At 32.5% G+C, this 16625-nt stretch overlaps 2 protein-coding genes and 1 long non-coding RNA gene across 4 annotated transcripts; 2 read left to right on the top strand and 1 right to left on the bottom strand.

The window, feature by feature from the left end:
• Positions 1–886: 886 nt before the first annotated feature.
• Positions 887–1222, top strand: LOC104110967 (uncharacterized). Its single transcript, XM_009620543.3, has one exon. The coding sequence runs from the start codon at positions 887–889 to the stop codon at positions 1220–1222; it is 336 nt and encodes a 111-aa protein (XP_009618838.1).
• Positions 1223–2484: 1262 nt separating this feature from the next.
• On the bottom strand, positions 2485–6738 carry LOC104110966 (NADH dehydrogenase [ubiquinone] 1 beta subcomplex subunit 2). The gene is made up of 4 exons (XM_009620542.4): positions 6539–6738; positions 3383–3428; positions 3246–3293; positions 2485–2683 (listed from the first exon to the last, which is right to left on the bottom strand). Exons 1-3 carry the CDS (start codon positions 6640–6642, stop codon positions 3246–3248), a joined length of 198 nt encoding a protein of 65 aa, XP_009618837.1. The 5' UTR covers positions 6643–6738; the 3' UTR covers positions 2485–2683.
• A 3567-nt stretch (positions 6739–10305) lies between these two features.
• Positions 10306–13949, top strand: LOC104094817 (uncharacterized). Of its 2 annotated transcripts, XR_685990.4 has the most exons (5): positions 10306–10434; positions 10538–10662; positions 11014–11108; positions 12239–12357; positions 13619–13949. It is a non-coding gene; the product is annotated as an uncharacterized lncRNA (long non-coding RNA). The 2 variants fall into 2 exon arrangements; XR_011415852.1 differs by lacking the exon at positions 11014–11108.
• Positions 13950–16625: the final 2676 nt, after the last annotated feature.

The following is a 16625-nucleotide window of genomic DNA, read 5'->3' as shown; positions in this document are numbered from 1 at the left end:
ACTATTTATCACTTTATTTATTACCCGTCCTCATAAGAAACGAATTCCAGGTAGGTCAAGTGGTCAACGCATCATGTTCGGAAAAAAAAAAAAAGAAGAAGAAGAAGAAGAAGAACCAAGATTTGTTACACTAAAAGACAACGAGAAAATATATGTAGTCATGTTGGAAGAATTTTCTTATGCATGGTCAGAATATAATCTTAATGGAAGATTTCATGTCTTAATTAACAGAGAAAACAAAAACATAAACAGTTGTAAGTACTCTAAAACCATGTTGAAGTTCGCTAAATCATGTTGTTTAATTATTAAGAGTGGTGGATGGATAGGATCCCTTTATCCTTAATCAATGGTTTCGGGTTCGAGTCCTGAAATTGAAAATTAATAAGGAATGCTTTCTTCTTTGGTGAGTCCTACGTAAAGCGAATTCAAATTAATCGGGACCCCAAAGTACAAGATATTTTTGGGAAAAAACAATTTAATTAAGCACCAGACTGGCGTTGCTCTTCCTCCTCGTGCATGCATCTTATTAAATAACTGTTCTAACTTAATTTTTGAACAACAATATCTTACAAAAATATACTATCAACTAATCAATCATATTTATATATTTCTTCCTTCTTTTGTCTTCCCCTTTTGGGAGGAAATTTCCTTGGGGACAATACATTTAGCTCCTTAGCTGTTGCCAATTAGAAGCCAAGTAGTATCCGTACAAAGAATCCTGTCCTTTTCCCTTAGAAATCACGTTCTAATCCATTTCTACATAAACTATAAAAAGGGTACAAGTGCAAAGCATTACTCTACCCAGTCTCATCCCAATTCAAAAGTTTGAAGTTTAAACCTAGCCATTTTCTAGTCTATTTCAAGAAATTGCACGAAAAGAAATACAATGGCACTACCAAATTTTGATGCTCTAAGAGACATGCACAACTCAGCCAATGACTTATTGCTTCATTCACCACTGATCAAACGAGAAATCGCGCATCACGGACAAGAAAAATGGGTCCTCGAAGTTTCTGAGACATCGCTAAGAATGCTCGATGTTTGTAGCACCACAAAAGATGTAATTTTGCTCATCAAAGATCATCTCTACAACCTCAAGTCCACATTCAGAAGAATTATCTTTGGCGAAAACAAGTTTGCAGCTTACCATTGTCAACGAAAGAAGTTGAAGAAAGAAATCTTGAAGCGTTTGCATTCCTTAAAGGGAATGAAAAATCATTAGGCTCGAACCAGAGATGAGTGAAAGACAATGAAAATAATTTAGTGGTAGTTGTGATTGTGCTAAGGGAAGTGAGAGTTGCTACTATGTCTATTGCGGAGTCATTGATGTCACTTATGTCAATGCCAAGTCCGAATAATAAGAAATCAAATAAAGGGTATTTTGGATCAAAGTTAATGAGAGTGAACAGCTTTAGTTCATGGGAAAAATGTGATGAAATGACGCTGCAATGTGCGAATAAAAGATTGGAAGCAGTGGAAATTGGCATTGAATATCTTGAAGGAGAATTAGAGTGTCGCTTCTCAATATACTCACATATTAGAAATGCCAGTATAAGATCACTGCAGAGCTCAATTGAAGCAATGACTGCAGATGGTGAATCTAATACTGGATTGATATTGAGAGTTTAGATAAAACTAATTGTAACTTATTAGACTTGTAGCTAATTGTATCACTCAATTCTTTTATTTGTTTCTCAATAAAATATAGCCAATCCCTTTTACATATATTAAACGCCTTCCTGTGTCTTCTTAATTCTAAACTTCAGGATACTATAACTTAACTCTCCTGTCGTTCATTTCTTATTAAGCATCACTACTTTAGGAACCTTTGATGTTGTCCCAAAATGGCTTTAACTTTTTAGTGGACAATTCAAATTTAGGTTGCGAGAGGAGCTTTGGAATAACAGTAATATTTACGTATGACCTACAAGTCACGGATTTGAAACTAGTCACTAATGCATGCATTGAAATAGACTATCTATATCATACCCTTGTGGTGCAACCATTCCTCGGACCCTAAATGCGGAATGCTTTTTGCACCGTGCTACTTTTTTTTTTTTTAAGGTTACATGGTTCTTAATTCTTATCCATTTTGATACAAATTCTAGTTATATACTCGCACACGCTTAAATTTAACTTTTAACCTACTAGTACAGAGCACTGGTAATGTATAAAAATTAAATCTTCATATTAACATCATCTGCTACTGTTAATGTTTGATAGAAGGCTTCTTTAGAATTGAGTCAATTGACGCTACAAATATAAAATACTAGAAAGCGTCAACTAGTTCTATTTAAACTAATCCATGAAATTACGCTTAGAATTTTCGATGCACATTCTCTATATCCCTCAAAAGGCATACACCATCACCCCTGTTAAGGCGCCCAACGATGCACCATTCTGAAGTTAAATCAACAAAGAGAACTGAACAGTGCAAGAGAAGCAAAGCAGTTCAATCATAATGCAAAATATGATTCAAGAGTAGATTAAACTAAGCATCTTATGAATCAAGTGACATCCATAAAAAGTTCTCCAGTTCATAGGATTTATTGAACACAAAATACAACTGTTTTGAAAGAAATTCATTAGAGTTTTCCAAGAAAATACATCGATATTGAGCATATTGGTTTATAATCCTGCCACAGTTTCGGTTTATAATCCTGCCACAGCTTCCCCAGCACATCTGCAAAATCAATTAGCATGATTCAGCAGAACGGCTTAGTTAAACAAAGAGGATGATAGCTCAAGACTTTGATGGTTAATAGCATCCTACTTGAAGATAATCAACATCTCAATACTAGCAGTGAAGATCTGATCATATGCAAATAAAGTAGAGATTGTGCAAAAGGTGGGAATATGCTGGCTGGTGGTGATATGATCTGGCAGCAATCAAACACATCAGATGTACCAGTCATTCTTCTGAAGAAAACAATTTTGACATGTATCTCCCTATGATTATGGTTATTTTTTGATAAAATAAGGAATAATCTCTCTGCTTATATAGTTACCATTTCCCAACTAGTTGCTGCTTTGCAAACTTCTTCCTAATGTCGTTTAGATGAAGACAAATGTTATGTTATTGACTTTCTTTGATATTTTAAATGTTATGTTATTGACTATACAAAAGGTTTTGGATGAGAAGCATCATTTAGCACAAAAGAATTACGATGGATCTAACCAGCCAGCATAATGTGAGAAAACGCGATCACATTCCATTATAACATTAGAAGTAGCAAAAACATTACCTAATGGTCATGACCATGGCCATGGCCATCCCAGGGATGCCTCCAGCCCTAAACAGCAAAAATCATATTAACAATTACCTAAATGTTATATAACCAAACGAAAAGGTCGGAAATGATGAAACAATATTGAGGCTCACCAACACTACAGGACCATCTTGCTTGGCCCGGTAGAGAACCCAAAACCTGAAACAACAAAAAGATTATGGTGTTAAGGATTATACCAAGTAATTCAATACAAACCTTGTAAGCAAGTATACCAATATATAAGCTCTCCCATTATTATACCACAAAAAAAGCAGACTACAGTTCATACACCGTTCTCTATATACTAGTAATGAGTTTTCCTACCAATATTTACAGAGCATTTTAGCACATTAGTTTATACTTAAGGGATATAGCATTTAAGATATCTGTCCTGCTGCATACCTTCTGGCTATTGCTTACCAAATGAACAACAACAACAACAACAATACAGTATAATCACACTAGTGGGGTCTGTGAGGGTAGTGTGTACGCAGACCTTACCCCTACCCTGGGGTAGAGAGGCTGTTTCTGATAGACCCTCGGCTCCCTCCCTCCAAGAACTCCCCACCTTGCTCTTGGGGTGACTCGAACTCACAACCTCTTGGTTGGAAGTGGAGGGTGCTCACCACTAGAGCAACCCACTCTTGCTTACTAGATGAACGTAAACCAAAAATGCAAAACTTTAGGGAAAGGCAGCACTAATTAAAATCAGCAGCTATTTCTCTAATTAAAATTTTCAGTGCTTCAAAAGTTTCAAAATTAGCAGTTCAGATAATGTCAGGTAAAGCCATATTTCACAAGTTAATCCCCAATCCAATTGGTATAAGCCTCTCATCATATTGCAGCAGGAACATTAATTTTGAAATCATATTGCAATTGGTATAAGTACCAGATCTTTGTTATTCCACATAATGTTATTCTAACCAATAGTATTAGTTCTATACTTAAAAAAAAAAGGAGCAACCCCCGGGGAAGGGCCTAATCACACGGGTCTATCGTACGCAGTCTTACCCTGCATTTCTGCAAGAGGCTGTTTCCACGGCTCGAACCCGTGACCTCCGCCAAGGCTCCCCTTCAATATTAGTACTATACATGTATTTCTTATTTCTAGATCTTTGTTATCACACGTAGTGTTTTTGTTTATTTCATGCTGTTGTCATTATTGGTTGCTTCTTATTCACTGTTTCTTAAGCCAAGGGTCTATCAGAAACAACCTCTCTACCTTCACAAGGTAGGAGTAAAGTCTGCGTACACACTACCCTCCGCACACCCCACATGTGGGATTACACTGGATTTGTTATTTTTTATTTATTTATTGCAATTGGTATAACTCCGCATGGGGTGAACTTGGCCATATTGCCAATCTCAACCCCCGACAAAGGAGGGTTGTAGTAGGTTGAGGGCCAGTGTGAAAATAGTCCATTCTTGATGAATCTTTTTCTTTTGATAGGTAAGATAAATATTTCATTACTACAAAGCAGCACACAGGAAGTACTGATATACAAATGCACAGCAAACACGCTAAGCATATAGAGTACTTACAAATCCAATCATATCATCTGTCTCATATATATTTTTGTTTACAGCAAAAAACTAGTTTCTGTAAGCATATAAAATTCAGTCTACGTATAGGCAGAGCTATCCCCTTGAGGAATCTTCAATTCCTATCCATCTTTAAAGCCCACTGAACACAAGCTGGAACAGCGAACAATATCACTTCAATATAATTCCAAGTTCATCACATGGCCATGTAGAGACAATATCACTTCAATATCCAACTCATAAAGAAGTGTTAATTCAATAGACACTCAGAATACAGGTTGTCCAAATGAAGCAAAACAGATAGAGTATTCATATAGCCGACCCTAACTAGCTTGGGATGTTATTGTTATTGTTGTATTGTAATTGATCCTTTTTTCCCAGACATTTTTTCATGAGGAAGACTTATGCTCAATGCTACTTACGTACACTTATGTGTGCCACATTACAGACAATATAATGCTAAACATATGCACTCACTATACGAGCCTTGTAATTGTCTTAAGTTTAATACATTTAACAGGTCTTAACCAGTTGAATAGATAAATCAGTTGAACTTCGTTCAGAGTAAATGTCATCCTCAACACTGAAAAAAACACTTTTCAAAATACAAACTTTCCTTTTAGACATGTATTTTATATAAGAAAAAGAGGTAATCACTTCATCATGCACTGCATTTCTTAATCATGCATGATCAAGAAAAAAAATTAGATAGAATATAAATTTTCTTCAGAACTAGCGAAGTTTGGATATGTAGAGCGACTTCTCTCGCAATACCATCACTATAATTGAAGACAGTTTTGTTTATAGAGTTATGTAATATCCCAGGGTTCAATTTTAGAACATAAACAATTCGACGAATTAAAATAGGGCATAAATCAGATCAGGGAGAAGAAAAGGGGGCATGAAACCTATAATTAACAAAGTAAACTATACTCTTTTTTTGATAAGTAGAACATGTAAACTACACTCTGAGATAACCGAATCACGCCCCGCTCGTCCTTGTGATAGCAACTTGTAATACTTCAAAACAAATAACTTTAAGCTATAATCTAGTTTTTCTTCTAACTCGCTCATCCAACAATAGATCGTTATGCCCCTTGACCTGATAAAACCGACAATTTCTTTACTTTGAAAAGCAACCCAATATGCCGTTATCTCAAACCTTGGGAGCTAAATTACAATTTCACCCACATCAAGGAAGCAAGAGATGATTAAAGAGCAAAAAGGATTCTTCACTCAATAGCACATGAATGCAAAACAAGCAGCATCATATCTTAGCCAATCAAACCCCAAAATGTCAACCATCAACACATGTTGCTACACACTTAGACATATATAGTTCAATGCAGAGAAGAACAATGAACCCCACAAAGAAAGATTCAATTCTTACTCAATACCAAAGACAAATCAGATTGATTAACAACAAATCCAACATCAATCAACCAACCTAACTACACCTCAATCTCAAATTAGCTGGCACCAGCTAAATAAATCCTTTATATACATTTCATTTCAACAACGAGAAATCATATGTATCTAAGGTAAAAACCTACTACTCATTTTTATCCCATTCCATAAGGTTCCCCAATTTCAATTCCAAGCAGTCTAATCCAATTCATAGATCTATGATCCAAAAACACTACAATATCAAATTCATAGCTCGTAAATTCAGTCGAGAAGAGGAAATGAAATGAGAAGAGAAATGGGGCTAGGGTTTGGGAAATTACCACATAACGGCACACAATCCCTTTCCGGTGACAGAGTGCCAACGCTTAGGTTGATGAATAGTAATTCCTTTATATGTTACGCCATGTCCGTGTCCCCCTCCCATTTCTTCTCTTCCTTTCTCGAAAATGCTTCAGTTCCCGCAATGGCTGAATCGGTGACTTCTAGAGCTTTCCGAATAAACTGTTAGAAGAGCTATTCGGGTTATGGGCCTGTTTTCTCTTCCAAAAGAGAGAAATGAACCACAAGTCCCTGAAATATTTTAAGAAGTCAATTTAATCCATCGCTTTTGATTATATTACTTTTGATACCCCTCTTAACTTGGATAATATTTGGTTGATGTTAAAAAATACCTATTTGAATTAAATTAGTTAATTTACGAATGTTCGGACGTAAACTTCATTTGAAAAAGTATGTCAAAATTAACGATTTGTTAGTTGGAATAATTTTTTTATTTGAAAAACTTTTTCATATAATTATGGTATCCGGACTAGCTTGCGTTTTTTATCACCTAGTGATTTTGTCTCTGTGAGCACCTAATTTTTGACTATTTGAATTTTTACCACCTTCTACTATGTAAATATTTTTAGAAATTTAATATATATTTTTTTATCTTTGTTATATATTTTTTAATATAGGGTAAGAATTAAAAATAATTTAAAAGGTCAAATTATTATTTTTAGTATTATTTTTATTTTTTATCTTTATTTTAAAATAAAATAAATAAATAAAAAACCTCAATTCTTTTTTTAAAATTTCGGATGGGAATAAAATAATAGTAAAATTAAAAGTATGGAATAAAAAATTAAAAATAAAAGTAGGTGGAAATTAATTTTTTTTTTAAAAGTAAAAGAAAGTGAAAAATTAAAAAAATAAAAGTAAAAGAATGTGGAAAATTAAAAAAATAAAAGTAAAAGAATATGAAAATTAAAAAAAATAAAAAGTAAAATAAAGATAAATTAAAAAATAAAAGTAAAGGTAGCTGAAATGTTTTTTAAAAAAAGTAAAAGAAAGTGGAAATTTAAAAAAAAAAAAAAAAAGTGAAAATTTAAAAAAGAAAAGTAAAATAAGTGAAAAATTAAAAGAATTAAAGTAAAAAAAGTGGAAAATTAAAAAATAAAAGTAAAGGAAAGTGAAAAATTATATTTTTTTTAAAAAGAAGAAAAATGGGAAGTGGAAATTTTTTTTAATTAAAAAATAATAAAATAATAAATAAATAAATCTGAAAAAATTTTGAATTTTGTTTTTCCTATAAATAGAAGAGAAATAAGGAGAAAATGGGAGAAGGAAGGAAAAAATAGAGGAGAGAATTGAAAAAAAAAATCTTCTTCTGCGCTAAGTGAATTTCTACTCGTTTCATTATTTCTTTTGAAAATTCAAGCAATTCATCACCGTGTTTAAGACCTAAAAATGCCTCATATTCAAGCCTAAAAACACCTTGTGAAACTTCATTGATAGTCACCTCTCTCATGCTAAAAACCAGCAGCCTCACGAGGTACAGTCGAGTTTCGGTCCGGGCTCGAATTTTAGAAGGTTCGTCGCTAGATTTTCTGCTCATCTGCCGATTTGCCCTTGGTTTGGTGTATATGCTCGGCTCAGAATTGTTTTTGCATTAATCAAGTTCTGAAGGAAATTTTTTGCTTAAAGGTTCATTGCTTATCCTCCATTTGTTAATTATTTCATTGTTTTGTGTGATGTTCTTATAGAGGTTCATGTGATAATTTTTTGTGTTGTTTTATTTATACACATTATCATGTTGTAGTTTTTTTTTTACATGTTTCAAACGATTTGTCAACATATTATTTGAATAGGATTTCATCTTAATGAGATTTGATATTTAGAATAAAGAATGAAGATCTTGTCATATTAATAGGCCATGCATTGGAGTTCAAGTAAGTGAACCAGAAATGAGTTACCACATTTAATAGGAAAGAAAAGAATTAGACATGGGTTGGATTGAGTATAAATCTGTCAGGCCCAATAATTTTGTCACTAGACTAATTAGCTCATTCTTCCATAATGGATAAATGTCTCCTAATTTAAAAGATAGAGTAGTAAGTTATAAATATTTCTAAGTGTGGATGACTTTTTAATACTTTAAATAATTAATATATTTTCCTACTTTCAAATAATTTCCTATCCATAAACTCTTGGTCTTATAATAATTTCAAATTAGTTTAGGAAAATAATACAAGTGCGCATTCACATGACTTGACCAATCAACTTCGAATAATAATAAATGTGTTATTGATTGTGTACACGTACGCGTGACATGATTCTTGATGCCAAACAAAAATGAGTACACGTACGCGTGCCTTATTTCAAGATAATTTTTATAAATCTAATTAAGCAATAAAAGCGTACATAGGTAAAATATGAGAACCAATAAAACACAAGTTATCCAAAAATAATATAAGCCAAATGTAGTCAATAAAGCGACTGTGCTAGAACCACGGGACTCGGAGAATGCCTTACACCTTCTTTCCGGTCAACATAATTTCTTACCCGGATTTTGTTTTCGTAGACCAATAATAATAGAGTCAAACCTTCCTTTGACTAGGGATTCAAATAAATGGTGACTTGGAACACCCAAAAAATCAATTCCAAGTGGCGACTCTGTAAATAAAATAATCTTTACTCAAATTTGTCACTTTAATTGGAAAAACTCTTTAACCCACAACAATCCATAATACATATATCTTTTTGGGGGTAAAAAGGAGGTGTGACAGCGTCGGATAACATTTGAATCTTAGATTGCATGGTTCTCAACCAAGCTCATTGATAACTACACTACACCCTTGGGTTCTATTTCACTTTAAACATTTCTTAAATCATATTCAATATATATATATATATATATATATATATATATATATATATATATATATATATATATATATAAAGAGAGATGTAGTATTTTGAAGCATAAAAGTATTTGGATTATTAGTAGATTATGACATACATCAATATAATATCTATATATATATATTTGAGAGACTTAAGTCCAGTTACGTGGCATGCCTCAATGCACGGGGATTGCCTTTTTCTTTTCTCTCAATTTTTTTGTGCTTCCTCCTATATTTTCCCTTTTACATTCAACATATCTCCCGAATCTATCCCAGCGACCACTGTGTTGAAGCATTATCGCAAGTATTGCCATTGAAATTCACTTGTTGAAGCAATTTCAAACTTGAAAAAATAATTTCTTATCTTCAAATTGTATAAAAATCTGCTATATCTTCGAAGCTGATTAATTACGCTCCACATTCATCTGCAATCGGTGTTTTTCTATAAGAATTTTATTTTGAATTTGTTGAGTTTTGCTGTAAAAGCATAGCAAATATTTGGTAGAGATGGATACGGCAGAAAATTCGGTGTCCATTGCGTCTTTTATTGTTTGTAGATAGTAGCGTATCTCTATTTTGTAACTGAAAATAATTTTGTTACTTGAATCACAAGTTTAATTAAGGAAACCCACAGCTGGAAGGATGCTAGTTTAAGAGATTGTATATAATTTGTAACCAAATCTTGTTTAGGGGGGTAATATACAAAATTTGGATAATTTTAATAAATAAGCTTCAAATATTGTATATGAAGAAAAAATTCCTTTGTTTTTTGACTCGTGATATCTCTCTTTGGTTTGTAAATTAAAAATTTTGCTTGCCAAAAAAAAATAGTGCTGTAAAAAGTAAACGGTTAAATTATTTGGGAAACCCAAACGTTTCCTCTTATAATGGTTTCCAACCATTTCTAACAAGCCCTTTATTCTAAGTTGTTACTCTTTCCTTTCTTTGCAATTTGGACAACCCTAGCCAATGTCAAAATTGCATCACATGTGGTGATCTGAATTGAAATCCAATAGTTGCCATTCAAGTTGGTAACTTAAGCGACAAAAAGGGTCGGTAAATGAAAAACTGAAAGTATATTTTGCAGATTGTTCTTTATTTTTTTCTCTCTTGATTTTTTTTAATTGGAAAAATAATTTTTGATTGTGATTTCAGTAGAAGTTGTCACAACAATTTCAAGCTTTTCGTCACTTGACCTCACTTTTTTGGTGCTTCAATCACAAAGGAGAAGAGAAGTATTTTTTTTCCAGTAAAAGATCAACCACTATTATCATTACTTGGTAATGTTTTTCTTCTCCCCTTTCTCTTCTAAGTTAATTTTTGCACCAAGATCTATTTTTACTTAATTACTGTGTCTACTGCCCGAATTTGCTTCACTTAGACACTAACATAAACTTGCGAGTAATAGTTTTAATGATACATATTTTATCATTCCCACCCGATGTTTACATCAACTCAGAGAACATCTAATATGTTTCTTTACATAATCTGTTAGCACTTACTTATATTCGATCAATATGAATTTTTAGATGGAAAGTAGACAAATGCATATTAATTTTGCTGATTCTTTTGCCGATCTTATTTTATTTAATTTTTGTGATAAATGACAAATGGTGTTGATTTTGTGACAGACAAATAGTGTTGATTTGTGACAAAATTTAACATCGGAAGCACAAGGTAGACTGGTGGTAGTGATGGTGGCTCTACCCCTACTTCTTCCATTGAGGTTTGTCCTTTGGGTAATTCCATAAAAAATGATATTTCTGTATTTTTTACTTTTCTTGAATTTATTGGTTTATACTTTTTGGTTGGATTGTATAAGGATCATGTTTTACTTTAAGCCTGAAACTTTACTTTAAGTGCAGTAAATTTGATAATCTCTTTCTTACGGTTGATATGTCATTTGTATATACAAATTTTGGACCCAAATGAAGATACATTATGTGCTACTCAAATGGAAATACATTCTCCACTTATTTATCATCATTTAAAGTCTTTCAAGGATCTATTTATCTTTCTTCTTAAATATTTTGCCTTTGTTCTATTTTCTAGATATATTGATTTATTATTTAAAAGAAAAAAACTAATTTGATATATCTCTTCTAAATATGCGTCCAATTTAAATAAGTAACCTCTACCTGTGATCCTTCCTCCATTTAAACTTATTATTTCATAACTTAATTACTTCCATATTCATCCGTTTAGATTGCTCATTATTTTGATTCGCTTCTAATATGTTCCTTTGTTGTTCAAGTCTACTGCTTGACTTTTGAGGTTTTGGTTCTCATACCCGCATTTCAAAAGATTAATTTTTTGGATTGACATTGCTGCATTCATTGATATGGATTTAGAAGTTTCACTTTTTCATCACTTTTCAACATGATCAAAGGGCCATGAGCCCATGAGAGTCTCGTAAGGTTTAATTGATACAACCTTTTATTTTCCTTATTGGTTGGTATATATATATATATATTTTGCTGCTTCCTGCATTTCTTTGTTAGTTTACACCAGTCAATCATTACAAATTTGAGAATGGATATTTCATAAGATCTCTACACAGAGTTTCTTGCTCTTTAGTTATCCTAATTATGAGTTTATGTTTTGATGTTAAACAATATTCTAGATTCCATCTTTGGTATGACTTTGCGTTTATTAGATTTTCTTTTTGGTTGTTTATTTTTTGTATTTATAGTTTAAATTACGTAATTGTGTAGGAATGTGTGTTTTATGCATGTTAGAATTGGATACATTCATCATTATGCTATTCAAATTTGGTACAAATTTTTTGCACTTCAAATGGTGTTTTATCTCATGTGTCTATGTATTAAATTTCTTCTTTTTCACTTTTTATATCAGGTTTTGAGAGAGTATGAGTCGCTAGGGGTACTCCGGTAAAATTCTTTACTCTTTGTCATTTTCCATTCCATTTGAATTTCATAGTGTTCGTCTTCAAATTGATATTCGATTTTGGCAAGGTATGAGTTTAAGCATATGGATTTGGGTGAAACTTTTATATCTTCTTCTTCTTCTTCTTCCTCCTCCTCCTCCTTACCATTTGGATGTCACAATATTTTTTTGAGAGTGATTTGCAAGAGACAAAGATTGAAAAAAAAGAAAACTAAGATAATTATGTTACGTTGTATGATTGTTGAAAAGATAGAAAGCACAATCAATAAGAATTATCACTCTCTTCACCTTTCCTTCTTAAGGTAATAATCTAAATAGTGACTAACTATAAAAAAAAAAATGGATGAAGAAAGAAAAAATGAAAGAAAGATATGAAGTGGCGGGGAGGGGAGAGGTGGTGGGTGCAAAAAGATCCAAATAGAGTTTCAAAGATAATAGATCGGATACTTAAAGTGGGAAAATACGTAGGTTTCTTATGATGTTCAGCAGTAGTACATAAGCCTTGATAGAAACGTAGCAAAACACATTTTCTCAGTCTATTTCTCAAAATATTTCACTATCATCAAATAACCAATAATTTATTTATTATCTCTTTTGGATTTGCATTATATATGATTTTATTCTCATCTCTGTGTGTGTTTCCTCACTTGGTGTTTCGAGCTTATTTTGGCAGTAGCGGGGACAGTGTTGATATCTCTATTTTTAGCCTATTAATTTAATAGCATGTAAGCTTTCTTTCTAATCATAGATCTCATGGGTTGCATGTTAGTTTCCTCAAACATACTTTTAGACCTCTGTCATTTATATAGCTCTCTGCTCTATTCGCAGTGAGCGAAAAAAATTATTAGTAGCTCCATTTCATGTTTAAGGTCTAGAAGTTCAAATGATCATTTAATTGATGCCCGTCTAATGGGTTGGAGTTCAGACTTATATTGCTTCCATGTTAAAAATGAGAGTTGAATCCAAAGGTTTAAAGGATTTCAAGGGATCAAAAAGCTCGAGTACCTTATAGCTTCATGATTCCTTGATCTTTTTTTTGTTCGATATTGTACAATGCTTGATAATTAATATTATTCAAGTACAAAAGGTAAACCTTTAATATTCTGACAAGGTTTTCCCTAAATTAGATGTGCTGATCGAGAACTCTTCCTGTTACCTTCTCCATATCTTATTAATCTTGAAGTTGAATGTTCTGCACTTAGTATTAAAGTATAGAGGATCTCTTGGTTTTTTGCTTGATGTTTCGTAACATAGAGCATATTTATAGTGCAGTCTTACTTGGATGATGTTACTGCAACTTAGTAACGAAATAAGTACTTTTTTATGCAGGGCTACAACTGAACATTCAAATAATTACCCTCCAAAGCAACAACAAACTGTGAGACACCCGAGAAATGGGAAATAGTCATGTAGTAAATATTACAAAGACCATAAACAGCTTACAAAATGTCTGACAAGAAATAATGAAGTCTTGTAACTTTTGTTGAAAGAAAATGCATATATTACCGTTGAAACAAACTCAAATTATCAAGTTAGTACTAAAGTGAGGAAGATGTTGCGAGAAAAGCTTATAATCATCACATAATCCAAACAAATATGTATCATTATTTTTTTGATCAGTAATTGTATATTATTCTTCAGTTAACACGCCCAAAAAGAATATGCAGTTTTCATGATTTCTATATACACTAAACATTAAACTCATATGGCAAAAGGTGAATTTTGTTGCTCTTATATTCATTTCAAATGCATTACCTCCAATTGTCACTTTTATTACAAAGATGTTGAGAGATCAAAGCATTTAGTAAACCTTCTAAAGCACTAAGATATCTTTTATGCTACATTTGATTCTTCAGTATGTACTTCCTCAGATGATATGTTAGTGACTTATTTAATTCTTAAAGTCACAATTTTAGTTGTAGTTTCAAGTGAATGTTCAATTGGTTTAATGATAGTTGTCTTATCATTCTGCTGAAAAATTTATATCTCCAATCTCTACTGTTAAAGCTAAATGATATATTTAGAAATTTAAAAAGGTATTTTACGATCGCGCGAACAAATTATCTAGTATAAAATACAAAGAAAACAATTGGAGTCTCTTCTGGAATAGCAGCCGCTCTTTCTTCTGTGAAAGTTCTCTTCCGGTGAGTTTCTCCACCTTCTTTTTTACTCTTCAGTATTGATCTTTATGGTGTTTCTATTGATGTGGTACAAATTCTATTTTCTTCTTCACCCTTTCAATGTCAGATTCTTTGATGGTATGTGATGGTGGTCTGATTTCTCTTTACCTTTTGGGCTTACATATTGTGATTTTTGTTTATGAAGCTAAAAGTTCGATCCCAGGAAAGCAGATTTTCGCATTTTCTTTCTTTATTTATTTCACATTTTTGTAGTCACAATTTGTTGGGTATTTACTATTTTCGGTTTTTTGGTGTGTATATGTTAGATTTCTTTTTTGTTGGTAATTTATTGTCGGATTCTCTACTTGCATGTGGTTTGATTTACTCACGCATGGTTCGAAATTGATACTTAGGGGCATAATTATCACCATTGACCCAGTTGTAAAGAACCGGTTAAATGGTGCTCTTCTCCTTCATTCTCAAGAGGAATCCATCAATAAACTTTGATTCTTTGCTTTTCTAATTTCATTTCATTTAGTCATTTGCTCCCTCTTCCTCTCCCTTATATTTTTTCTGTTATTTCCTCTCTGTTGGATTTCTTTATGGGTGTATCTAGGCAAGATAACATTGAACTCTACTCACATCCTATAGTTGAAATATTATATTAGTATATTACTTTTGTAAACAAAGGTTAGGATATTTAAAGTAAATTAATCATTGCAGGCCATTCTCGCTGGCGATTCTGCTAAAGAATATCCAATAATGCTATACTGTGATCGCTTCCACAATTTATTGCCTAAAGCTCATAGAACAAAATGATTAGGCGATGCTGGTTACTTTATTCGTGTGTAAGATGTTTAGGGATTTTGCATTTCCTCCAAAAAAACAAATAATTCTATATGTTAAGAACTGCTGGCTAACTTTGAGATCCATTCTTTCTAATAGGAAAAATCTTCAGAGATATTGTTACTTTACATATATAATCCTATCAGTTCTTATGTTTTTCTCTTTCTTTATCTGCTGCTTCAATTTATGTGGCTAGCAGATAAGCAAGTACTTAAAAGAAGGTCAGACTTTGTTGTTGTTTTTTTCTTTTCTGTTCCCGATATATATTTCTGTAACTGTTTCTATAACATTAAGTGTGATATGAACCTATTTACGTGAGACAAAAAAAAGTGAACCTTTTGAATTCCGATGCCTAGCGTCCCATGATAAAAGAACGAAACTTTTTAAAATTTATTAAGAAAAGGTAATGCTATAAGAAAGGTTTGAGAAGTTAAAAACAGGGAGATGATACAAATAGGAGCTCAGGATTATTTTTGCAGTCTAATTATATTAGCAAAATGCTTGGTCCTGTTCACTGAAAGTGTTTCCACCAGTAAATCTTAATCTATCCAAACTGCTTGGCTTGTGTCCTACTCTGAACTCTACAACCAAAACTAATAGAAAGACTGAATTTTCTCTTAAAATAGGGATTATGGAGAATTAGAGAAAGATGGAAAGGTACATGTTTACTTGATACTTTTATGCTATCTGACTAAGAAAACAAGATAGTGTTATTATTCTGTATTGCTGTAATAAACAATTAAATTTTTTGGAAAAACAAAACAGAAAGTTAGTAATACTTGTTTAACGAAATAGATTCTGAAAAACAAAAACAGTATAGGAATAAATCGAGCCCACTGAATACACAGTGTGTCCTTAAGAAAATTATTCCCCTCAAGTACCCGAAGTGCTGAAATATATCCTCCCAGGATAGAACGATTTAATTCACCAGTGTATTGGTACCAAAACTCTGATGAACTGCGAACCACTCAATGGTCGTAAAACACACTGGAAAATATTGTGCAGAAGAAGAAGAAGAAGAAGAAGAAGAAGAAGAAGAAGCTCAGAAAATTTCGTAAGGAAAGATTCTGGGATTCAAACTCTATTTATAGAGTTGATGGCAATGTTTCTGAAAAGGTTTGCAACCTTTCAGAAACAGCCATGGCTGTTGAAAAGGGGTGTTTAAAATATTGCGAGAAAAATATATTTAAAATAATCCGGGAAAGAAAACGGGCCTGACCGAACCGGGTCGCGGGTCATGGGTTATTCCGGATTGAATTTTTCGTTAATTATTTAATTAATTAATTAAATAATTGAAAGGAATTTTGTCCAAAAAAATTAATCAATCAATCGATCTTTGACCGAATCCGAATCCGAATCCGAATCCGAAG

Source organism: Nicotiana tomentosiformis, chromosome 4 (genome assembly GCF_000390325.3).
Source record: "Nicotiana tomentosiformis chromosome 4, ASM39032v3, whole genome shotgun sequence".
NCBI classification, from domain to species: domain Eukaryota; kingdom Viridiplantae; phylum Streptophyta; class Magnoliopsida; order Solanales; family Solanaceae; genus Nicotiana; species Nicotiana tomentosiformis.
Note: the sequence above shows the minus strand (reverse complement) of the source record. Positions and strands in the feature narration are given on the sequence as shown.

What these genes read in the sequence shown, in the direction of transcription:
- LOC104110967 (XM_009620543.3), top strand. Translation starts at nt 887, where the DNA reads ATGGCACTACCAAATTTTGATGCTCTAAGAGACATGCACAACTCAGCC.
- LOC104110966 (XM_009620542.4), bottom strand. Translation starts at nt 6,642, where the DNA reads ATGGGAGGGGGACACGGACATGGCGTAACATATAAAGGAATTACTATT. An exon ending in GGATTGTGTGCCGTTATGTG is followed by an intron (nt 3,429 to 6,538) that starts GTAATTTCCCAA and finishes TTGTTGTTTCAG; the next exon opens with GTTTTGGGTTCTCTACCGGG. An exon ending in AAGATGGTCCTGTAGTGTTG is followed by an intron (nt 3,294 to 3,382) that starts GTGAGCCTCAAT and finishes TTTGCTGTTTAG; the next exon opens with GGCTGGAGGCATCCCTGGGA.